Source organism: Sus scrofa, chromosome 2 (genome assembly GCF_000003025.6).
Source record: "Sus scrofa isolate TJ Tabasco breed Duroc chromosome 2, Sscrofa11.1, whole genome shotgun sequence".
Classification (NCBI taxonomy): domain Eukaryota; kingdom Metazoa; phylum Chordata; class Mammalia; order Artiodactyla; family Suidae; genus Sus; species Sus scrofa.
In genome coordinates, this window is record NC_010444.4 from 107,954,986 (window position 1) to 107,981,842 (window position 26,857).

Here is a 26,857-nt window from a genome sequence, read left to right on the forward strand (position 1 = left end):
ATCCCGCGTTGCTGTGGCTCTGGTGTAGGCTGGTGTCTACAGCTCCAATTAGACCCCTAGCCTGGGAACCTCCATATGCCGCGGGAGCGGCCCAAGAAATAGCAACAACAACAACAAAGACAAAAAAAAAAGAAAAAAGAAAAAAAAATTGATAGTATGTGTCACTTAAAATATATGGATAAATAAAATATATGACAAAAATAACACAAAGTTGGAAAGATCAGTAAATGAAGTTAAAATATTCTAAGAATGATTCAACTGAAAGAGACCCTGAGGCCTGCCTTAATGTTTTGGACGAGATTCATTTCCTTATCTATAGATCAGAATGAGGCTCCTGTTGGACTAGAGGAGTCTCTGGAAGAAGCCCCTGATACTGCTATTTTTGAATGAAAGCCGTATCAGCTGCTGAAAAGAACTAGTCTCAGCGAGAATATTATGAAGAAAAGCCCAAGATTTCTTTCATACCTATATAAGGAAATTTGAAGATCTCTGATAGCATCAATAAGGGTAAGATGTGGGTCTCAATGAGACAAAACACTCAATATTATTAATATGAAGAGCATATATCTATTTACGGCTTGGTAAAGCTGTGATTTTCTATAGAAACTTAGAAATCTTCAGAGGTGTTGTATCTCCTACCACTTCTCCATTGTAAACTTTCGTACAAGTATCACTAAAAAGCACTCAATTTTAATACATTTTGACCCTAATCATATTTTGAATATGAACATTTAATCACAATGATTTCAAAGCTGACGTATTTTCACTGAAAAAAGACTTTCCAGAGGTAATTCCATTAACATAATGTAGACACAATATTTTCTGTATATGGTATTTAATTTTCATTTTGTTAGAATTATTTTTATTGGTATCAATTCTTTCCCATTTGAAATTAATGCATATTTTATCTATTAATTGGTTTCATTTATATTGAATTGTACTGCTCATAACTTCTATTATTTCTTTCAAGGCTAATTGTCCTGGGTAATTCTTAACATCCAGTTTTTGTCCAAAATATTTTATTCTTTCAATTTTTATTCAACATCAAATTTTACCACACAGTTTCTATCACTATTTTGTGAATTATTTCATATTTGTTATGAATTATTTCTTAGAGAAATGAAATTACAAAGGTTTTTATGAAAAAAAAAATCCCTAAGAGGGACTTCCAGAAAAAAGAAAGATGGATTGGAGCCATATACTGAGTAGCCATTTTATTTTTTTTAATTTTTTTTCTTTTGGCCATGCCCACAGAATGAGGAAGTTCCTGGGCCAGGGATTAAACCTGCACCACAGCAGTGACCCAAGCCACAGCAGTGATAATACTGGATCCTTAACTGCTAGACCACCAGGGAACTCCAGTGAGTGACCTATTTATCTCTTGGGATCAAAACACCAAGGTCAAACAGTTCTGCTTTACACTGTGGTGACAATGTGGGCATTTAAAAAATCATTTACTTGTCAAATGGAGGAAAGGAAGTAGGTAGAAGTATAAAGTAAGATTTTCCATAAGTTAATAAATTGTTGAAGATGGGTGATTAACATAGTGGAGTTCATTATGCTTTTCTATTACATTTGAAGCTTTCCACAGTAATATATTTTACTTATTTATTTATTTGTTTTTTGTCTTTTAAGGGCTGAACCCACAGCACATGGAGGTTTCCAGGCTAGGAGTCGAATTGGAGATGAAGCCGCCAGCCTAAGTCACAGTCACAGTAACCTGGATCTGGCCTATGTCACAGTCACAGTAACATGGGATCCGAGCTACATTTGTGACGTATACCACAGCTCATGGCAACGGTGGATCCTTAACCCACTGAGAGAAGCCAGGGATCAAACCCACGTCCTCATGGATACTAGTTGGACTCATTAACCGTTGAGTCATGATGGGAACTCCACACAGTAATACATTTTAAAATAAATCAATCATTTAAAAATATAATAGTTTCGAAAAATATAATATATAAACAATCATCTTAAATTTTAAAAATTTGAAGAACCACTTTAAACATTTAAGAAGGAAGATACCAGAGTTCCCATTCCTGAAGATTGTTATTAAAATGTAGGCAGTGAAAACATGACAGTTGGAACTAACGTTGGTCAGGTATGCTAGTATTTTTTAATAAAATGATCTGTGTATAACAGGAAAAAGAACATTGTATGTACATACTAATAAATAAAGTACTTGGTTTATAAAGTACTTTATTGCCTACTAAGGGAGATAGAGTAATGCCTATGGGTCAGGAAATATCCTCTTTGTTGCTATCTTCTTCTCATTAAGACTAGAAAAAGAGAGGCGAGTGATAAACAGAATTATTCTTTTTTATTTATTCTCTGTTAGGGCCACACCCACGGCATATGGAAGTTCCCAGGCTAGGGGTTGAATCAGAGCTGCAGCTGCTGGCCTACACCACAGCCACAGCAACATGGGACCCAAGCCATCTGGGATCTACATCGCAGCTAGTGGTAACGCCAGATCCTTAACCCATTGAGCGAGGCCAAGGATGGAACCTGTGCCCTCATTGGATATTAGTCCGGTTTCATAACCTGCTAAGCCACAACGGGAACTTCAAACACAGAATTTTTAAAGCCTGGGTCCTTACTTCTGTGCTAATTGAAAGGAGAAGCTGAAGTTATAGCCCATTGTTTAGCTAAAAGCTCATTTATGCCACTTTAGATGTATGAAAATTAAGCTGGAGTCAATCAAGTAAAAGAATAGGTAACTGCTTTGAATGAAAAATAAGAAAATTTTTCTGGAGGTTGATAGAAGGCCCAGAGAAATAAAGAATTCTGATGGTAATGGCACCAAAGATGAGCAAATAGAGCATTTAAAATGAGTCCCAATTCATGTAAATGTCAAAGGACAAAAAGAATAACATATATTCAATTTTATGTCATCTGTATTGTTGCCATATAAATCTTCTTTCTCTTATCTTTCTGGAAAGTCTGACAGAAAGGTATTATATGTATGGTAATCTCCGGCACATAATAAAGAGACTGATTTCCACATGAGTGTAATGTAGGGCAGAAATAAAGAGACAGCAAGAAGGCAGAGTGCAGATATTTTGAATTCCTCAGAAGGAAAAACTGATTGAAAGGAGACCCAGAGGATAGTATTGGTCAACGTACTGGTGTGGGAAAGATTATGGTTCAATATTTCGGTACTGCTGATAGAACTAAAATAAACTACATAAGTGGAAGACAAAATATTCTCAGACTGCTTCTTCAAGTGTGCTATGGCAAGAGACACAAGATAGTGTGTGTCACCCATTGCTTTAAAACCATAAAAGCGAGATAATGTAATATAGGGAAGATGTTTTAATGCAGGCATATCTTTTCCATTCCCAATTTTCATAAGCCTTATATATTGTGGCCAAAAAAGCTACAACTTAAGAAATATTTAAGGGAAAATAAGGAGGGAAAAGATTTTATAGGCAGCAAGGAGTAAAATATAATCATCATCTGTATGTTGCACTTATCAATCGAGAGGAAGAAGTGTAACAAAAGATAATTACCTTGCGATTCTTAAATGTTTTAGAATGTGTACAACCTGCAAAACAAGGAGAAAAATATCCAATATCATTTCTTCCACATGTAGCAGAATAAAGTGAAGATGAACATTTACAACGAGAATTGCAGGGAGCTGTCAGGTTTCCCAACTGCCCTGTTCTGTAAAAGAAGAGACTGAATGTAATTATTATACCACTGTATTATACTTACTAATGTGTATATCAAGATATCAATGAGATCTATAAAATATGATTATTTAAATAATTTTAACAGATTTACGTATAATTGTTATACGATAAGCTGTACATAGTTAAAGAATTTACATGTACTTGTGAAACCATAACTGCAATCATGTTAATAACCACCCCAAAAAGTTTCCTCATGCTCCTTTGTAATTCCTCCATTCTCTGGCATTACGCTGATCTACTTTCTGACACTATTCATTAATTTGCATTTCATAGTGTTTTTATGAAATGGAATCAAGTGCTATGTGCACTTTCTTTGCCAGGCTTCTTTAAAGCAGCTGGTCTTTACATGTTCTTTGTATGGTCATATGCTTCCATGTCTCTTGGATAAATATTAAGGAGTAGAATATTTGGATCATATGGTAGATGTTTAGTTAACTATTTAAGAAACGGTCAGTTTTCCAAAGTGGTTATGCTGTTTTACATTCTCACCAGCAGTGTATAATATTTCACTTGCTTTCTATATTCTTTGCAACACCTGGGATAGTCAGTCTTTTGATTTAATTTAATTTAAAATTTTAATGATTTTATTTTATTTTTATAGTTGGTTTACAGTGTTCAGTCAATTTTCTATGGTACAGCAAAGTGACCCATCACACATACATATGTACATTCTTTTTCTCACATTATTCTCCATCATAAGTGACTAGATATAGTTCCCAGCGTTATAGAGCAGTCTTTTTAATTTTAGACATTCTAATAGGGATAGTAGTTTCATGCTGTGGTTTTTAATGTGTATTTCCCTAATGACTGGTGCTGGACATCTTTCCTAGGGCTTATTTTTCCATCTGCATTTTTATTTGGTTAAATATTTGTTTAAATCTTTTGCCCATTTTTGTGGTTTTCTCATTACTAAGCATTGGGAGTTCTTTAAGTGCTATAGAAAACAAGTACTTTGTTAGATACATGATTTTCAAATATCTTCTCACGGTCTATGGCCTGAAGGATCATTCAGAGAGCAGACTTTATTTTGATGAAGTCCAATTTGTCTATATATCTCCTTATGGATCATACTTTGGTGTCATTATGTAAGAAATCTTTGCTAGACCCAAGTATGCAAAAATTTTCTTCATGTTCTCAGAATTTTTTATTTTACAATTACATCTGCAATTCATTTTGAATTAATTATTTTACATGGTAGATTAAAGTTTGTTTAAATATAGTTATCTTTGGAGTTCCTGTTGTGGCGCAGAGGAAACGAATCCGACTAGGAACTATGAGGTTGCAGGGTGGATCCTGACCTGACTCAGTGGGTTAAGGATCAAGTGTTGCCGTGAGCTGTGGTGTAGGTCACAGACACAGTTTAATCTGGTGTTGCTGTGGCTGTGGCATAGGCCGGCAGCTGCAGCTCTGATTCGACCCCTAGCCTGGGAAACTCCATTTGCTGCGGTGCAACCCTAAAAAGCAAAAGTAATAAATACAGATATCTAATTGTTCCAGAATCATTTGTTAAAATGACTATATTTCTCTGCTAACCTGCATACATACCCTGTCAAAATCAATTATCCATATATACGCGTACTTGTTTTTGGACCCTCTAGTCTGTTCCACTGACTTATTTGTCAATATTTATACCAATACTAACTTCTTGATTATTGTAGCTTTACAATGTCTTGAAATCAAATAGGGTTAGTCCTCCACCTTTGTTATCTAGCTGTCTGTGGATTTTCTAGGTCCTTTGCATAACTATATGAATTTAAAAGTCATTTTTCAATATCTAAAAAAGAAAACTTGCTGGGATTTGGATTGTGATTACATCAAATACATACATCAATTTGGGGAGGATTAACATCTTAAGGATACTGAAGCTTATAACCACAAATATGGGATATCTCTTCATTTAAAAATTGAGGTCCTTAAACATAAGGCTGGATAACATAAAACTCTTAGGGGGAGACATAGGCAGAATACTCTTTGACATAAATCACAGCAATATCTTTGGATCCATCTCCTAGAGTAATGAAAATAAAAATAAAATAAACAAACGGGACCTAGTTAAAAGCTTTTGCACAGAAAAAGAAACCATAAACAAAATGAAAAGGCAACCCACAGAATGGGAGAAAAATCTTCGCAGATTAAGCAACCAACAAGGGATTAATCTACAAAATATACAAACATCTCTTACAGCTTTATATGAAGAAAAAAATCAAAAAATGGTGAGAAGATCTAAATAAACATTTCTCCAAAGAATACAGATGACCAAAAAGCACATGAAAAGATGCTCAACATCACTAATTATTAGGGAAATGCAAATTAAAACTACATACTCAGACCAGTCAGAATGGCCATCATGAAAATTTCTATCAACAATAAATGCTGGAAAGATTGTGGAGAAAAGGGAACCTTCCTACACTGCTGGTGAGAATGTAAACGGTTGCAACAACTATGGAGAACAGTATCGAGGTTCCTTAAAGAAACTAAATGTAGAACTACTATATGATCCAGCAATCCCATTCCTGGGCATAAAATCCAGAGAAAACCATAATTTGAAAAGATACAATGGGTTGCTTCTAAACCTTGGCTATTGTAAATAAATATATAATGCCACAATAATTACAAGGTTGTATATGTCTTTACTAATCAGTTCTCTTCTATTCAGATAAATACCAAGGAGTAGAACTGCTGGAATATAGGACAGTTCTAACTTTAATTAATTTATTTATTATTTTTTTGTCTTTTTTTTTTTTATCTTTATAGGGCCACACCTGTGGCATATGGAGGTTCCCAGGCCAGGGGTTGAATCAGAGCTATAGCTGCCGGTCTACATCATAGCCACGGCAAACTGGATCCAAGCCTCATCTATGGTCTACAACACAGCTCACAGCAATGAAATAGGCCAGGGATCAAACCCGTGTCCTCTTGGATACTAGTTGGGTTCATCAACCATTGAGCCATGACAGGAACTCCTCTAATTTAAATTTTTTAAATGGCCATTTCATGGTGGCTGCAACAATTTACACTGTCACCAATAGTGCATAAGGATTCCCTTTTCTCTACATCCTTGTCCATACTTGTTATCTTTTTGATTACAGATATTCTGACACATGTGAGGTGATATCTCATTATAGTTTTGATTTGCATTTCCTTGATGATTAGTGATACTGAGCATCTTTTCACGTGCCTGTTGTTCATTTGTGTGTTCTCTTTGGAAAAATGTCTATTCAGATTCTCTATTCATTTTTTATGTTTTCATTTTATTTTATTTTGCTTTTTAGGACCACACTCACAGCATATGGACGTTCCCAGGCTAGGGGTCAAATTGGAGCTACACCTGCCTACACCACAGACATAACAACGCAGGATCTGAGCCACGTCTGCGACCTACACACACACACAGCTCACGGCAATACCAGATCCTCAAACCACTGAGCAAGGCCAGGGATCCAACTGGCAACCTCATGGTTCCAAGTCGGATTCATTTCCGCTGCTCCGTGATAAGAATTCCTCCATTCATTTTTTAATCGGGATGTTTGCTTTTTTGATGTTAATTTGTGTGTGTTCTTTGTACACACTAGAATATTAACCCCTTGTCAAATATATCATTTGCAAATATCTTCTCTCATTTAATAAACAATCTTTTTGTTTTGTTATGCTTTCCTTTACTAAGCAAAGCTTTTTAGTTTGATACAATCTCATTATTTATTTTTGCTTTTGTTTCCCTTGGCTGAGAATACATCCAAAAATACTAAGACTGATATCAAAAAGTGTACTAAGTTTTTTCCAAAAGTTTTATGGTTTCAGGTCTTATGTTTAAGTTTTTAATCCATTTTGAATTTATTCTTGGGCATGGTGAAAAAGAGTAATCCAGTTTGATTCTTTTGCATGTAGCTGTTCAGTTTTCCCAAAACTATTTGTCGAAGAGGCTCTTTTCCCCATAATATATGCATCTTTTGTGGTAGATTAATTCCTTTCATAAAAGTAAATTCATTTCTAGACTCTCTATTATGTTTCATTAATCTATGTATCTGTTTTTATGCCTGTAGTGTACTTTTTGGTGACTATAGCTCTGTAGTATAGTTTGAAATCAGGAGATCATGATTTCTTCTTTCATAAAATTATTTTGGCTGTTTGGAGTCTTTTATATTTCCATACACATTTTAGAATTATTTGTTCTAGTTTTGTGAAAAATGCCATTGATATTTTAATAGGGATCACACTGAATCTGAAGTTTGCCTTGGGTAGTATGGTCATTTTAACAATATTAATTTTTATATCCATAAACACAGTATGTAATTCCACAGGTTTGGGTAGTCTTCTATTTCTTTCATCAGTGTCTTACAGTCTTCTGAGTACAACTCTCTTACCTTCTTAGTTATATTTACCCCTAGGAATTTTGTTCTTTTTAATGCATTTGTATATGAGATTGTTTTCTTAATTTCTTTTTTTCTGATAGTTCAGTGTATAGAAATGAAACAGATTTATATACATTAAATTTGTATCCTGTAGCTTTACCAAATTTATTGATGAGCTCTAGTAGCTTTTTGGTTTGTCTTGAATATTTTCTATGTATAGTATAAAGTCATCTGTAAACAGTAAAATTTTTTCTTTCCAAATTGGATTCCTTTAATTCTATTTCTTATCTGACTGTTGTGGCTAGGATTTCTAAGACTGTGTTGAATATAAGCAGTGAGAGTGGGCATCCTTTTTTTATTCCTGATCTTAGAGGAAATTCTTTCAGCATCCCACCAATGAGTATGATGTTGGTCATAGGCTTATTATTTATGGTCATTATTGTGTTGAGGTGTGTTCCCTCCGTTTTGTTGAGTTTTTTTTCATCATATGAGTGCTAAATTTTGTCAAGAGCTTTTCTTAATCTTTTGAGATGATCACTATTTTTATTCAATTTGTTAATGTGGTGTATCACATTGATGAATTTGTAGATATTGAACCATTCTTGTACCCTTGGGATAAAAACTACTTGATCATGGTGTATGATCTTTTTAATGTATTGTTGGATTTGACTTGCTAATATTTTGTTGAGGACTTTTACAAATGTTTATCAGTGCTATTGGCCTGTAATTTTCTTATCCACAATATCTTTGTCTGGTTTTCTTATTAAAGTAATGCTGGCCTCACAGAATGATTTGGAAGTGTACCTTGCTCTGAATTTTTTTTTAATATATTGAGAGGGATACGTGTTAATTATTCTTTAAATGTTTGGTAGAATTTACCTGTCAAGCCATTTGGTCCTGAACTTTCATTTGTTGGGAGTTTTGAAAATTACTGATTCTATTTCAATAATGGTTATTGTCTGTCCATATATATTTTTTTTCTTTTTATGCCCATAACTGGGGCATACGGAAGTTCCTGGGCTAGGGGTCCAATTGGAGCTGCACTGCAGGCTTATGCCACAGCCACAGCCACACAAAATATGAGCCGCATCTGTGACCTATGCTTCAGCTTGTGGCAACGCCAGGTCCTTAACCCACTGTGCAAGTCCAGGGATCACACCTGTATCCTCGTGGTCACTACGTAGGGTTCTTAGTCCACTGAGTCACGGTAGGAACTCATGTTCATATTTTCTGTTTCTTCCTGATTCACTCTGGGGAGACTGTACATTTCCAGGAATTTGTCCATTTCTTCTAGGTTGTCCATTTTATTGGTGTACAGTTGTTCATAGTAATCTTTTATGATCCTTTTTATTTCTGTGGTTTCATTTTTAAATTCATTTCTGTTTTTATTGGTTTGGGCCCACTCTTTTTTTCTTGAAAAGTTTGGCTAAAGATTTATCAATTTTGTTTATCTTTTCAAAGAACTAGCTCCTAGTTTCATCAATCTTTTCTATTTTTTATTTTTAGTCTCTATTTCATTTATTTCTGCTCTAATCTTTATGATTTCTTTCCTTCTACTGACTTTGGGTTTTGTTTGCTCTTTTTCTAGTTCCTTTAGGTGTAAGGTTAGCTTATTTATTTGAGATTTTTTCTTTTTTCCCAAGGCAGGACCATATTGCTGTTATTTTCATTTGTCTTCAAGTATTTTCTGAATTCTTTTATTTTTTTTCAGTGGTCCATTGGTTGTTTAGTAGAATATTATTTAGCATCCATGTGTTTGTTTTTCACAGTTTTGTTTTCTCTTGTGGTTGATTTTTAGTCTCATACTGTTGTGGTCAAAAAAGATATTTGATAGGATTTCAGTTTTCTTAAGTTTGCCAAGGTTGTTTCATGGCCTAGCATGCGATCTTGGAGAATGTTTCAAGTGCACTTGATAAGAATGTGTATTCTGTTGCTCTTGAATGAAATGTTCTCTCTATATATATATTATTTAAGTCCATTTGGTCTAATGTATCATTTAAGGCCAGTGTTTTCTTTTTTATTTTCTCTCTGGATATTCTATCCATTGATATAAGTGGGATGTTAAAGTTTCCACTATTATGGTGTAACTGTCAATTTCTCCCTTTGGGTCCATTAGCATTTGCTCTTATCTATTTGGGTGTTCCTATGTTGGGTGTGTAAATATTTATAACATAACTTCCCGGATTAATCTCTTGATCATTATGTAATATCCTTCTTGGTCTCGTCTAACAGTCCTTCTTTTAAAGTCTGTTTTGTCTGATATAAATAGTGTTACCCTGGCTTTCTTTTGATTTCCATTTCCATGGAATACCTTTTTCCATTCCCTCACTTTCAGTCTGTTTTTGAATCCTTTCAATCATTCTGTGTCTTTTGGTTGGAGTATTCAGTCCATTTATATTTAAGGTAATTATTACTAAGTTTGTAATTTTGCCATTTTGTTAATTGTTTGGGGTTTGTTTATGTAGAATTTGTTTGTTTGTTTGTTCCTTTCTCTTCTTTGGTTCTCTTCCCTTGTGATTTGATGGCTATTTTTGGTATTAGGCTTGAATTCTTTTCTTATTTTCTTTGTACGTAACTAGATTTTTAATTTGTAGTTACTATGAGGTAGGTATACACCACACACACACACACACACACATTTTAAGTTATTTATCTTGAGTTAAAATCCATTTTAACAACCTGTGTTTTTGCTCCACCCATGTTTCCTGTTTTTGACCTAGTTTCTATCTTTTTGTTTTGTGTATCCCTAAAATACTTATTGCAGATATAATTTTACTACTTTTGTCTTTTAATCTTCCTACTAGATTTCTATGTGGCTGATTTACTATCTTTTCTTCATATTCCTGTTACTGATGAGTTTTTTCCTCTTGTAATTTTCATGTTTCTAATAATGGCCTTTTCTTTTTCAGTTAGAAAAGTCCTTTTAATAGTTCTTATAAAGCTACTGGAGTTTTCTTTGTGGTAAAGTGTTCAACTACAAATTTGGTTTGCTAGATATAAAAATTAGCTATTATTCTTGTGAGTTTGTGTCTTTCAAAGGATTTATTCATTTCATGGAAGTTGTCAAATTTTACAGGCATAAATCTTTTCAAAATATTAATCTATTATCTTTTTGTTTTGTTTTTTTTTTGTCTTTTCTAGGCCTGCATCCGTGGCATATGGAGGTTCCCAGGCTAGGGTCCAATTTGAGCTAATGGCCACTGGCCTATGCCACAGCCACAGCAACACCAGATCTGAGCTGAATCTGCGACTTACACCACAGCTCACAGCAATGCTGGGCCCTTAACCCATGAGCAAAGCCAGGGATTGAACCTGCAACCTCATGGTTCCTAGTCAGATTTGTTAACCACTGAGCCACAATGGGAACTCCCCATATTGTCTTTTTAATATTGGTAGAATCTACATTAACATCATACCTCTAACTCCTGACTTAGGTAATTTTCTCTCTGTAGTGGTTTAGCAATTTTATTAATTTACTCAAATAACACCTGTGATTTTACTGATTTTATCCACTGTTTTTCTCATTTTTACTCTACTAATTTCTGTTCTGCTCTCAACTGTATCCTTTGTTCTACATACTCTGGAATCAGGCATTGATGTTTTTATTTGTTTAGGGTTGAAACAAATGTCATTGGTTTGAGATGTTTTTTCTTTTCTAGTACAAACTTCTAATGCTATACATTTCCCCCTACACACTGTTCTGGCAGCATCCCATACATTTTTAATGTGTGTCCTCATTTTCATTCATTCCAACATATTTTACAATTTCTCTTTTGGAAAAATTATTTGACCCAAAGTTTATTTACAATCTTTTTTCATTGTCCAAATATTTAGGGCTTTTTCAGACATCTTTATTAAGTTATTTCTAATTTAATTCCATCATGGTCAGAAACTTTACTGTGACTGTATTATCTGATCCTTTAAATTTGCTGAGTCTTGTTTTACAGAACATGGTCTACTTTGCTAAGTACTTCATGTATACTTGAAAAGAATGCATATTTTGCTTTGTTACATGAAATGTTCTACAAACATCAATTAGGTCAATTTGGTTGATAGTGTTATTCAAATCTTTTGTATCATCACTGTTTTGTTTTGACTTCTGTTAAGAAAGGGTTATTGAAACGGTTGACTACACTTGTATGTTTTTACATTTCTCTTCGCAGTCTATAAGTTTTTGCTCCACATATTTTAAAGCTTTTTTATTTGGTTGAGAATCATTTAGGGTTGTTTTAATTTTTGATGAATTGGCCAATCTGTAAGAAACAGTAACATTAGTTTTTCCTGATAATATTCTTTGCTCTCACATCTACTTGGTCTCTGATATCATACTCCAGCTTTCTTTTGACTATCATTAACACGTTACATCTTTTCCCATCTTTTTACATATAATCTACTTGTGCCTGTATTTAAAGTACATTTCTTTCACGCAGTATATAATTAGGTTTTGCTTTTTTAAAACCAAATTGTAGATTCTATGCTTTTTAACTGAGATATTGCAACCAATTATATTTAATGCAATTACTACTATGGTTAGGTTTGAATAAATCTTCTTTCTACATATTTTATATTTATTCTATCTCTTCTTTGTTCTCTTGTTCCACGCTTCTACCTAATTTGAGATCAAGTGGTTTATAAAATTTTATTTTAACACCTATGTTGGCTTATTAGTTGTGAGTCATTGTTTTTTAGAAGTTGCTTCAGGGTTTATACTACACATTTTGACTTAATAGAGTCTACCATCATATTACATGATAGTACCTCATGGAAACCCATATTACATGTTAATCTGTTTAAAGCAATTATTTTTAAAAGGATTTAAATAGGAAAAAATATTTAACTATATCGTTTCCTTTGCTTTGTGTATTTCATATTTTCATCTGGTGTCATTTTATTTCAGCTTGAAAGACATCCATTAATACTTCACATAGTTTAAGTTTGTTGACTGAAAACTATTTATATTTTTATGCCTAAAATTATTTCTCCTTCATTTTTGATAGATATCCTGATTTTATATAGAATTATGGATTGACTTTTTTTCTATCAGTACATTAAAGAAATTGTTCCACCATCTTTTTACCTGCATTGCTTTTGATGTAAAATCAACTGCTGCACTTATCTTTGGTCCTTCTTATTTAAAGTATCTTTTCTACCTCCAACTGCTTTTAAGATTTGCACTTTTTACTTACTTTCAGAAATTTGATTATTATGTACTATGATGTAATTTTCCTCATGTTTCTTGTACTTAATGTTGCCCTGTTTTTTAGGTCTGTAGGTGTATAGGTCACAGTAAATTTTAATGTTTTACACATCATTTCTTCAGATATTTTCTTTCCCAAAGCTCCTTCCTTTGTCAGTTCTTTTCTTTCAGGACTTTCTATATATTGTTCTATTGTCTTCCGAACCAATAATTTCTGATGAGAAAATCACAGTCATTTGTATTACTGCACCTATAAGTACTATTTTAACATTCTTATTTGATAATGCCACTATCTGGATCCCCTATGGGTCAATTCTCTCATCTGTTTTGTCTCACGATTTTTGGCCATGAATTTGGCCTGTCTGGTATTTTTTTAACGCAAGACTCTTGTCTACAAACACTTACAGCACTGTATGAGACTATCTTTCAGAGTGTTAACTCTGTCTTTCTGTTGTTAAGCACCGGCCTACCAAATTAATCCAACTAAAGACAAATTAACTCCTAGCTGGGTTAGAGTACTTTAGGGAGGGCCTCACTTTTAGGTCTTAACCTTACAGAGATATCAACTGAGAACATGGTGTTCACCATGGTTCCTCCCCAACACCACATTCTAAAGTGGAACTCTTACCTACAAAGCATCATAATACTGGTGAAATTTTTCTCACTTTTTACAAGATTTCTACTGGATTTCAGCCTCTTGGCTTCATAATTCAGCAAATCCACAACAGAGTGTTATTTCATTTGTCTACATCTCTCCTTACTCCTATCCCACTCCATGCCCTAATTTTTATTGCTTTAGGCCCATAGGCCTATCAAAATTTTCTGCCAGTTTTTTTGTCATCTAACTAGATGTTTTTCACCTAGATGCTTTTCCAAAATTCCCAGCTTCTTGCCAACCTCCAGAAATAGTAAATATACTCAAAGAAAAAGTAACTACAGAAAGTTACTTCTCCTCAAAGTTTGCCTTTCTCCAAGATTTTGGTCTTTAAATACCTAGTTGCCTAAACAACTTTCTGATGCTTTTAAAAAAATCTTTGAAAACCTCTTCCAGGTATTCTCAGTGGGAGCACTGATCTGCCATAAGCCACTTCATTGTAGCTGAAGTATTTTCTTTACTTATATTACTTGCTTAATCCTTTGGTTTCCAATTCAGTTCTGTTTCCTCCTTTAATATCAATCTCCGCCCAGTTCTTAGAATTTCTGCATGTTTAACTTAAAGGAGACATTACTCATACATACTCTCAGATGTCTTCAGTCCCATTCTTGATAAGAAAGCAGAAATACCAATTCAGGAACAAAGGTAAGACTGGTTTTGTACAGACAGTTAGTATGGTCTCCTAGTCACTACTCACTTCAATACAGAATTCTACTTCCAGGTTCTGATTCACTTCAATGTATTTTTCTTTAGACTATATGAAAGCATAAGCAGTTATACAACAAGCTACCACAATATTTCTGCCCTTAAAATGAAAAGTGAAACTATGCTTTGTGTTTCTTTTATGTGTTCAATAATTCTGAGAATGATATGAGCATATTATGTTACCAGATAAATAATTATTACTTGACAAAGAAATATGTTGTTGGGTTTGGATGTAAAAATCTAATATATAAAATTATATTTACCCGCCATAATCTTCATTGATCCCAGCAAACGGTATTGTATCACAGTGTACCAAAATTACAAATGCAAGTAGTACAAGTGATATAGCAGATGTAACCATTACAAATCTCATAAGGCTTTTACAAGTCATTTGTAACTTGGAAATAATGATACCTCCCAGAATCTGGCCAAGTGCACCTCCTGGAATTAAAACAAGTCCTAAAAGAAAGAAGGAAGAGAAAACACAGTTAAAAACAGTCAGCTAAAGATAGTACAGAAAATTCAAATATTGATGTAATCCCCTCTGCCCTAAGCATACAGCAAATACAGATTTAACTAAGAGACCAAGAGAAAACTTAAAGGCATGATGAATACCCCAGAAAACCTGAACCTTAAAAGAAATACAGATTTGTGAGTGGGGCTAAAGCTTCAGGCTTAAAGGACTTGGAATAAGAGACTCCACAAAGTGTTTTACAACAGGTATAAGAAATACAATGAAAGGAATACCAGAGAAACATTCAAAAATTGTAGGGAGTTACTTTCATGGCTCAGTGGAAACTAATCTGACTAGTATCCATGAGGATACAGGTTCAATTCCTTGCCTTGCTAAGTGGGTTAAGGATCCGGCATTGCCATGAGCTGTGGTGTAGGTCACAAAAGCGGCTTGGATCCCGAGTTGCTGTGGCTGTAGAGTAGGCCAGCAGCTATAGCTCCAATTAGACCGCTAGCCTGGGAACCTCCATATGCTGCAGATTCGACCCTAAAAGACCAAAAAAAGAAGAAGAAAAGAAAAATTGTAGCAAAGAATGAGAAATTTCAACAATTTAAGAAATATTGGTCCTGGGAATAAAAGCACACTCCTATTACCAAGAAAAAAATAAATACAAATAAGTATTAAATCACATAAGGAAATAAAGTGAGGAAATGTCACAACATCAATGCTAAAGTGAAAACCATAAAAGCTTTCAGAGAGCCTCTTACTCGCCAAAGAATTTATTTATGGCTAATTTTTTATTTATGGCTAATTTATTTATGGCTAATTTCATAAACTTAATGAAATTAATAACCTAGATCAAACACATTCACACTCCTCCTCCCTGAGGAGTTGTGGGTAGTGAACTGCAAATGAGTAGTTAAAATTTTCTAAACCTGAGGGGGATAAAATGAATACAAAATTAACCCATGAGAGGAGAGAGAATGGAGGGGAGGGGAAAGGCAAAAGAGAAATGTAATAAACAAAATACACAATTAAAAAGTTAAAATATGTTAGAATTCACAATAATGACAAATGGATACAACAACTACTAAAAAGACAGATTATAAAATATGATACTTAAAATGGAAAGTTTGAAAGTAAAGTAGTAAAAAACTGTGTACCATGAAAACGTAGATCATGAACATGTATAAATCTAATGACACTGTATAAAATAAATTATGTAAACACTGCCTAGATTTCAAGAAAATTAAAATCTATAAACAAAGTGTTTTAATTTGGCTTTCTCAGAGATAGAGATACAGCTTACAACATTATTAAAGATACAGAAAGTATTAACTGATTTGAATAAGCAGTTATTTTAAAAGAGAAATAAAAGTCAATGTCAATGAACTAAAATGTCTTTTCAGAGGGTGAACAATGAGGTTGTAGGTAAGGAAGTCAACCACATTTTACCTGGTAATCTCAGGAATTAAGGCAGTAGGTATGACTGAAACTGAGAGTGCAGTAAACTTAAAAAATGAGGACTGCATGGCAGTCTATATAAAATATTTGATCTCAAATTCCTATCCCCACCCATAATGCCAGAGGATCCTAGGTTTATTCAGTTTGAACCTAACATTTCTGGAGTTGAGAAAGCAAAGTATATCTATGAGCAGAAAACTGAGAACACAACTCAGCTAAGAAAATATTGGCTATCAGGCTTATTGGCTTAGGCAGTAAGAAAATACTGAACACTGGGAGTTCAACAATTAAATAGCTGGGTCCTTGAGGGACTACCCTAAAAGTACACAAAACAGTTGAAAATTAAACTGCAAAGCACAGAACTTCCAACTAAATTTTTATGTAAATATGTTATCGGTGCACAGAAAAATATGCAAATCACAATTACATATGTGGTGAATTTTCAAAGTGAATATACCTATGTATCTAACACCCAGGTCAAAAATTAAACATTACCAGAAGACCAGGAGGCTCTTCTGTGAGCTTATAGGATTTTATAAATATGGATCATAAAGTATGCATACTTCATGTCTTACTTTATTGGACATGATTTTGAAAAATTCAACCAAGTTTTTGTATATGGCAATAGATCATGCCTTCTCATTGCTCAATAGCATTCTAGTATATGCATACACCACAACTTATTTATTCACTGTGATGGTACAAACTGTGCTGCTACTTTACTTTTTTTGTGGGGGCGGGGGGGGGCACACTTGCAGCATATGGAAGTTCCAAGGCTAGGGGTCAAACTGGAGTTGCAGGTGCCAGCCACAGCCACAGCCACAGCTACATGGGATCCAAGCCACATCTGCAACCTACACCACAGCTCATGGCAACACTGAATCCTTAACCCACTGAGCAAGGCCAGGGATCAAACCTGCATCCTCATGGATACTAGTTGGGTTCCTTACTGCCGGGCCTCAAAGGGAACTCCTTTGCTGCTACTATAAAAGTTTATGTAATTGTCCTTTTCTAAGCATCTGCATTTCTGTTGGGTATATTCTTAAGAGAGGAACTTATGTTGGCTATATAACTAGGAGTTTAATTCCTGGGTCAGGGAATCGTATAGGCTCAGATTTTATGATACTGCCAAACAGATTTATAAAATGATAAAACAATTTACACTCTCACCAGTAGTGGATAAAATGTCAATTTCTCCACATTGATGACAATATATATGTCTTTTTAATTTTAGCAATTCTAGTGAATGGGTAATAGTATTGCATTTCCCTGAAAAACCATTGAAGGTGGGTACATTTTCACATGAATATTGGCCAATTTATATCACCCTTTTATATAATGCTTGTTCAAGTCTGTTGTCCATTTTTATTGGATTAGCTGCCTTTTTATTATGGTCAGATTTTTTTACACATTCTGGACACAAATACCTCGTAGAATATTTCTATTGAAGATTGTTTTGCATGCATTTTCACTCTTTTTTTTTTTTTTTTTTTTTTGTCTTTTTGCTATTTCTTGGGCCGCTCCTGCGGCATATGGAGGTTCCCAGGCTAGGGGTCGAATCGGAGCTGCAGCCACCGGCCTACGCCAGAGCCACAGCAACGCGGGATCTGAGCCGCGTCTGCAACCTACACCACAGCTCACGGCAACGCCGGATCTTTAACCCACTGAGCAAGGGCAGGGACCGAACCCGCAACCTCATGGTTCCTAGTCGGATTCGTTAACCACTGCGCCACGACGGGAACTCCGCATTTTTACTCTTCATGCTAACATTTGATGAACAGAAGTTCTAATTTTAATGTAACACCACATCTTTTTTCCTTTATAGTTATGTCATTTGTGTCTTGTTTAATAAATCTTTGTCTTCTGCAATACAATGAAGGTACTTTCCTATCCCTTATTTATTTATTTATCTATTTTGCTGCATCTACAGCATGTGAAATTTCCCAGGCCAGTGATCGAGCCTGCACAATAAGAGCAACCCAAGCCACTTCAATGACAATGCTGGATCCTTAACCTGCTGCACCACAAGAGAACTCCGCCTATGCCTTATTTTAAAAAGCTTCATTGTTTTACCATACACATTGAGATATGCAATCCATCTAGCATTGGTATCTATGTATGTAGTGAGGTAGAGGTCAAGATTTATCTTTATTTAAATGCATTATAATTTATTTATTGGACAATTTTCTATTACCCTCTGATGCTTTATATCCTGCAAGGAGAAGCACTGACTGCTTTTTGTTCTATATTTCCAAAGATGTTGATAGAGTGAACATCCTTGGATAAGCAAGATAGTGTCCCCCTTTAGAGCACATTTGTTGTGGCTTCGTTATGCTAATGCCATGGCTCCAATTTCAAAATACAGAATTGGTAATCATATTTTGCAGATTTGTACTGCATATACTCCTAAACTCCAAAAGTGATACTGGAATACATATATTGCTAAGTCTGTTCCTCAGGTATGATCCAAAGGAACAAAATAGAATCCCAGGAGCAAAAAGTAAAGTCCTAACTTTGATTATGGATTTTAAAGGAAGCAGGGGTAGTAAGAAATGCAATATCTCAATTCAACAGACTTTATGTTCAGTGAAAAAAATTATCAGGGGCTTGAGGTTTAAGGTAGATTAACCACCAACTGAATTCCGTTCACCCTATAGCTCTGGATATTCCATACATTTTGATGTAACTAAATTTTTGGCACAGATCAATGGCACTTAATATGCTGTCTTGGGCACTGCCAGTCTTCTTCTGCATTCTACTAAGATCCAAAGAAAAAGACTAATTCTCATTTACATATAAAGCCACAAATATACCGAGGCAGTACTCCCCAGAAGTACCAAAATTATTCTTCCATTTACCACAAGAGGGGCAGGTCAGGATTAATCGTGACTACCACTAGTCTATGATGTCTAAAGCTTTAAATGATAGGTGATATTTAGTAAGCTATAGAGTCAGAGGCCTGACTCAATGGCTCTGACTTTGGTGTTTTCACACTATCATCAGCAAAGGTGAGTGATGAAACCTAACAAAATCCAGAAGACTGCTCATCAAGGTTTAGGGGGACTCTGCAGACAGAATCACAATGCTCTATGACTCTGGGAGTTAAAGAAAAATTGTGCCTCTGCCCCCCTCCCCCAAAAAGCCTGCCTGGCTTCACTTCGGATTCTTGACTATTGGAGCCAGTAGACAACTCACATGGACATTCTCTTTGGTCTTTTATATCAGCTAACTCACAGACCTACACTGGATATTAATCAGCAAGCTGTAGTATGCTTCCTATCTGGGGTACCACAAACGTAATGACCTGTTTAAGCTACAAGGCTCCATGGCTGATGATTTTGTATGCTGGAGCGTTTAGAAAAGTGAAGAAGCCTTTGCTCAGAAGCATCACTGGTTGTACAGGACTCACTGACTCCCTGAAACAGCTGCATTTAAAAGCAACTCTTAGCTTACTACTGGACTCTTGTTACAACCAAAGCTCTGACCCAAAGAGACTTTTGATTTTGTGGATGGATATTCTCATTTTGAGATGAATCAAAACAGACTCACAACAGATAAGCCTTACTTATAAACTGGAATCGGTATATTCACGTCATAGGGGTGATCACAGAGAACTTCAAATGTTTAAAGAAATACCACTAGTAGATAACATAGCTCTCCAAAGACTGAGGAAATCTCTATTAAATGAAGTTATTTTTGGTTACTCAAGGAAGCTTTCTAGACAGAGTACGGATACACTATCACATACACCCTCAAGGCAGTTATCTCTATTACTCAAAGAGCAATCCTACTAGAAAAGGTGGTACAAAATGTATCCCTAATTTAATTCGAAATAATTAATGACATCACCTCATCCCTGGAGAGCACTCTAGTCAGCCTCAGTCACTGATCAGCATTGTTACAGACGATAAAATTGATAAAACTTCATCCTTGCAGGCCATGGTAGAATATATGCAATTGCTAATGCATTCTGTTATACCTGGATTAATACCTCAGGCTAAGTGAAAAGGTCAGTACAGAAACTTAAGGAGAAAGCCATTTTACTTTCCAAGGTACACCCTGAGGGTCAAGAAATTTGTTCAGCTGGCTGGGTCCAGAATTTTACCAACATGACTGAGGCCAAACCTGCAGGTGGCCTTATCCTGTTCTTTGGAATCTTGTTGATATTAGCCTTAAGACAAATTAAATGGATTTAGTCCCTATCTCTGTTAATCAGATTAATCAGAATGGCAAACAATGTGGTACACTTGTAGAAGTATCTGTCATTATGGCCCTTCAAACTGTCATGTTTGGCTTGGACTATGCACAGTCTGACAACGTTGTGGCCTTTATCACAAAATCTATTCAATAATAGTCAATGTTTTTGCACATCTTAACATTTGTTTTTAATTTTGCCCACATGTTTTATGTTCTTTCTTCCCCTTCTTTTTTTAATTTATTAATCAAAATTTTCAAATTAATATACTCTTTCACTAGCCTTTTTACTATTCTTTTACTGGTTACCTGCAAGTTATAGCATGCATCCCTGACTTTTTACAGCATAAAATGAATAATCATATTTACCATCTTCTCATTAATGCTAGAAGCTTACAACATTTCATTTCATTTGCCACCTCTTTTAGAGAGCCAATTCTCAGTATCTAGTAAAAGTGGTGTACAAAACTACAGTGACTTTTCAATGTCTAAACATAAATCGGTTTTTACAAATGTGAACAAGGAGACATGTACAAGTCTACTTGTTACTATACTGTGTGGAAAAGTGAAAAAGTTGGATGCAATTTCATTTTCATTAATATGATAATGGATAAAGAGTATTAAAATAGAACCCCATAACACTGTTAAAATGCACTGAATAGAGATCAACATGAATCTGATGAACATAATTTCAGATGAAAGTAACAGAAGAGTACATACAAAATGATATATGAATTTTAGAAATAGATTGTTTGAAAATAGTTACATAAGAGGTATAACTATATAAACGTGTGAAAAGGATGAACTCTAATTTTAGAAGAGTTGTTAACCTGTGGGGAGAGAGGGAAAGAAATGGGATAAGGGAGAGGTACAGAAGTCTTACAAGGTTTTATGTGTTAAAAATTTTGATGCAATGATGGCAAAGTGCTCATATTTTTAAAATTTGGGCAAGCAGTATTTAGGTATTTAAAATTTAAGCAAACACTCCTACTACACCTACTTTTTGCTTATATAAAATATTTCATAAGTACATTTCAGAAACTTAACATAAAAATATCACTATGAGTAAAATGAGCAGAAATGTCTACCTGCAATTGTCGTTGCCTCACTGTGTGTTAATATAAACTGATTTTCTATATATAGAGGCAAAAATTCAGATGCTCCAATCATAACTAAAGACTCTGAAGCTCTACACAGAGATAGGTATATAAATATTGGAGACTTGATCAGAATCTGAAATAGAAATAAGTTACATATAGATTATTTTATTTTGTTAGGTAAAGAGGAATATATATACCCTTTAATGACCAATAAACACAAAAAGTTTACCTTCTCCAATCTTAACTGAAAAAATATGTATGTATATAAAGATCCCCCCCAAATTTTTAAATTCACCAACATATACTTACTATACAAGAAAAGGAGCATTTGAACTATTTTTATTTGTTATTTGATCTCCATTCAGCTATAATTTTTATTTGTGGATCTAGCAGTTAACTAGAACTGCTAGAACTAAAATATTAATTCTCAAACTAAATTTCTGTATCTCCTAGATATGTATATATCTAAAAATATCTAGTGGTGTTTTATGTTTGTACTTTTTTTTTTTTTCCTCTGTCTTTTAGGGCCGCACCAGCGGCACATGGAGGTTCCCAGGCTAGGGGTAGAATCGGAGCTGCAGCCGCTGGCCTACACCACAGCCACAGCAACACGGGATAGGAGCCGTGTCTGCGACCTACACCACAGCTCACAGCAAGGCCAGATCCTTAACCTACTGTGAGAGGCCAGGGATCAAACCCGTGTCCTCACGGATGCTAGTTGGGTTCTCCAACCACTGAGCCACGACAGGAACTCCCATGTTTGTACATTTTTAAACTAACTTAAAATTTTTCTAGCCCTAAACACCATTTTTAAAATCTAATCATTTTTCCGCACATTCATCTAATTTATCTTCTGAATGCTATTTAACATTACACAATGTAATTCCACAATATTTATCCACTCCCATAGGGCTAAATACTTAGGCTGACTTCAACTCTGTACTAGCGCAAACTTCATTAAACATTCCTGTGCATGCACCTTTAAGAAAATAGGATAGAGTGTCTTTGGAAGTACATATCCTAAAAAGGAACTGCTAGGGCATTGAGATTTAATATACTTCATCCAATTATTTCTCCAAATTTTTCTCCAGAATGATCACTTTATACTCCCACCATAATGTAAGAGAGTTCCACTTTCTTCATGGAGTAACTTACACTCTCTAAAAGTCATCAGAGCAATATTTTTTGATTTTACATCACTTTCCAGAACTTTGCCATTCTCCAGAAAAAAAGCATCAAACTTTGAAAAGTCTTTATGACTGCCTCAACAAAGCAAGGAATGCTGCATGACTTTTGAGATTGGATCATAAAAATGACAATATGACTTCTGCTGGGAACTCTCACTCTCTCAGGACTCTGGTTATCATGTTACGAGAAAGGCCAGGCCAGATGAAGAGGCTACATGGGGGCATTCTAGCAAACAGTCAATATTACAAGATAGTATCTGAGTCAACAAGCCTTGAGATGATTCTATCCCCTAGACTTAGTTCACTGTAACTGACCACAGGTAAAGCTGAGAGGAGTAAGCCTGGCACAAATTGCAGAGGAATTTAAATGCTCTATTATTTTGAGCCACTAAATTTAGGGGTGGTTTGTCATGTAGCAGTAGAAAATTGGCACACCCCACATAATCACAAACACTTTAATATTAGCTGATTTCAAAATTTTGCCATGCTGGTAAATGTATAGTATTACAATGCTTTATTTTTTCATTCCTCTAATTTCAAATATAACTGAGCATTTCTTCATATAATTCTTGGCTATTTATGATTCTTTTGTGTGTAAGAACTGCCTATTTGTACTTCTATTAGGCTTCCTGAAATTTCTGTATAGATTTCTTATAATTCTTGGTTTATTCTAAATATTAATCTCTTGTTGGATTTACATATCTGTTGCTCATCTTTTAACACTGTCTATAGCTTACTTCTTTTAAAAGAAATATTTTACTTAATGTAATCTAGTCATAAATTATGCTATTGCCGTCTTTTCAAAGAGGATGTCAGAAAATGCCTTGAGAAAAAAGAAAATAAAAAGAAAAATTTTCAAACTGTAGGGGATGCAACAAATGTAGTACTGAGGCAAGTTTATAGCAATATACAGTTCTACATAAAGAAATCTTTTAAAAAAATCTCAGTACCAAGTAACCTAACCTACTATCTAAAGGAACTAGAAAGAAAAGCAGGAGTTCCTGTTGTGGCTCAGTGGGTTAAGAACCCAATATAGTGTCCGTGAGAATGCAGGTTTGATACCTGGCCTTGCTCAGTGGGTTAAGAATCCAGCATTGCCACAAGCTGCAGCACAGATCACAGATAACAGCTTGGATTTGGCGTTGCTGTGGCACAGACCTGCAGCTGCAGCTCCAATTTGACTCCTTGCCAGGAACTTCTATAAAGAAAAAAAGAGAGAGAAAAGAGCAAACGAAGCCCAAAGTCAACAGAAGGCATGAAATAATAATGATAATAGAGGAAATAAAGACCAAAAAATAACTTAAAAGATCAACAAAACCCAGGGATTTTTTTTAAGATTAAACAAATTGATAATCCATAAGCTAGGCTCATTAGGAATAAAAAAAAAAGAGATGACCCAAAAACAAAATAAGAAATGAAGGGAAAAATTACAACCAATGTCACAAAGATACAAAAAAATCATGAGAATAAAACAAATAGACATAAGGCCAACGAACAGACGACCTAGAAGAAAATGATAAATTTTCTTAACATTAGCCTTGTTAACCCTTGAATATATGGTAGAGCACAAAGAGAAGGCTATAGCTGGCTGTAAAACTTGTTACCAAGGAAAAAGGATGCTGCTCTTCCTCTAGTGGTCAGGCTCTAATATGCAACATTAAGTCAGGCTTAAGTCAAAGTACCAAACCCTAACAAGGAAAATCTCTCTGCCTGTGAGATCTACCACAAAGAAGCAAAAACTGACACTTAGTTCTACCTCCTACTCATTCCCAAAAGGTCATATGAGACGAGGGATTATAACCATTACCCACTGTACAAATCCACTCTTCCTTATATGAATTCCTCTCTAACCTTCATTGCTTAATTGACTCAAAAGTAAACACCAATCTAGCAGAGAACACTGACTGATCCTTTATTAGCAGGGAAGACATGCTCTACTTTAATTTCATCTACACAGCTTTATAGATAGGCTCTACTAAGAAACTCATCTTTGGCAAGTGCTAAACCATAAAACAAGGCAAGCCAGTAGGAAGGTCAGTCATATGAATAGAGTGTAGGTGAAGCAGGCTCTGGTTGAGCAGGGGATGTACAGAGAGCCATCTTGAGTGGCCTGACAAATATCCAGCACAGTGACACTAGACAATTAAAAAGAGATGAATAAGAAAAACTAAAATAATAATCCCTTATATTGTATTACTATGCACCAGGCATTGTTCTAAGCACCTTACATCTTTTAATATATAAGATATACACTACTATTACCATCATTTTATAGAAGAGAAATGAAGGCATACAAATACGCCAAAACTATTTGAGAGCCATTTTAAATACTGGGCTTCAACAACTGTTAACTTATACTCATTTAGAAATGAGATGGGTATGGTTCCATCATAACTCTTTAAAAGAGTAACAAGTTACTCAATTTAAATTACACATCAATTCATACTTGAGAAAATAAGAATTTTTCAAATTATTGTTTATATAAAGTCCAGGCAAGCTCAAAGCAAGGAAACTTCATTTTCACTCTGATTTGCTCTTGGCCACTTTGTGGCAGTGTGTTAGGAACATCACAAGGTGCTTTTTTCGTTCTCGTAACCTTCCTTCTTTCTAGGACAAGCACCTACCAGACACTAAATGTGTAAGCCAAAGACATGTGCAGAACCTGCTGTGTAATTGTCCTTTCAGAATTAGGGTATGTCCAAAGATCGCTAATAAACTAGATCACTGATTCAATGCATAGTCCTAATTTCCAGAGTTTTGAAATAGTTGCTGCCAATTTTGCCAGTTTCAACTACTGGTTTTTCAGAGCTGAAGATTTTCTATGCTCCTTACTCTGCATTCTGCTGGAAGTCCCTTCTAATAAACTTTCAAAAGGATTAGATATCTTCTAGTTACCCACCTAGATAGGTGTCAGTCAGAAGTCTAAGACTGCTAATCAGACTTTATATTATTTTGTATCCTAACACTAGTAATTGAAGCACTCTATTTCCAAGAATGGAACATTAGAATTGGCTTCTTTTTCTTTCTTGCCTGGCGATAATCTTTTTAAAAAGAGTCATGCTTAAATTTCATGAAGATTGTATTTTAATTTCTTTCTTTTTTTTCTTTTCCGGGCCGCACCTACAGCATATGTAAGTTCCCAGGCTAGTGGTCAAATCAGAGCGACAGCTGCAGGCCTATGCCAAAGTCACAGCAATGCTGGATCCGAACCACATCTGCGATCTATGCTGCAACTTGTGGCAACACTGGATCCTTAACCCACTGAGCAGCGAGGCCAGGGATTGAACCCACATCCTCATGGACACTCTGTCCAGTTTTCAACCCACTGAGCCACAATGGAAACTCTAACAACTGTATCTTAATTTTTAACAGTGTGAAAAAAGTTATACCTAATTTATTTCCATATTGTTAAAATACACATATGTAATATTTTGTAAAAATTAAATAAAAATCTGAATGAAATAAAACCCATTACCATGAAGAGTTCATGATTCGATAAAAATAAACACTTTCGTGTTTGAATGAAAAAAAGTAAACAAAATTCCTGATTTTATATCATAAATCTATTCATTTTAAGAAGAATTAAACTAATATAATAAAAACTACTATCTATATATATGATATGATATTTTGAACGAACATCAATAAAACCATTAAGGATGGAGAAACCCATTTTGCCCAGGAATACAAGGTAAGATTTGACAAGAAGCTTTCTTCAGAAGAGAAGAAAGAAAAGAACATTTGAATTAGAAAGATTCATACCTACAAAGGTAGAGAATTATAAAAGTACCCGATATGTCCTGGAAAGAGCAAGTGTGGGAGAGACAGGGATAAAATTCTGCAGTGTGGGAGAG

At 34.8% G+C, this 26,857-nt stretch overlaps 1 protein-coding gene across 1 annotated transcript in view; it reads right to left on the minus strand.

Annotated features, from left to right (window-relative positions):
- SLCO6A1 (solute carrier organic anion transporter family member 6A1) overlaps positions 1–26,857 on the minus strand; it is a 97,158-nt gene that overhangs the window by 34,468 nt on the left and 35,833 nt on the right. Inside the window, exons 7-9 of the mRNA XM_021085154.1 lie at positions 21,805–21,949; positions 14,868–15,063; positions 3,516–3,669 (exon numbers count right to left, since the gene is read on the minus strand). Of these exons, the coding sequence (XP_020940813.1) occupies positions 3,516–3,669; positions 14,868–15,063; positions 21,805–21,949 (495 nt within the window). The remainder of the gene's footprint in view (positions 1–3,515; positions 3,670–14,867; positions 15,064–21,804; positions 21,950–26,857) is intronic.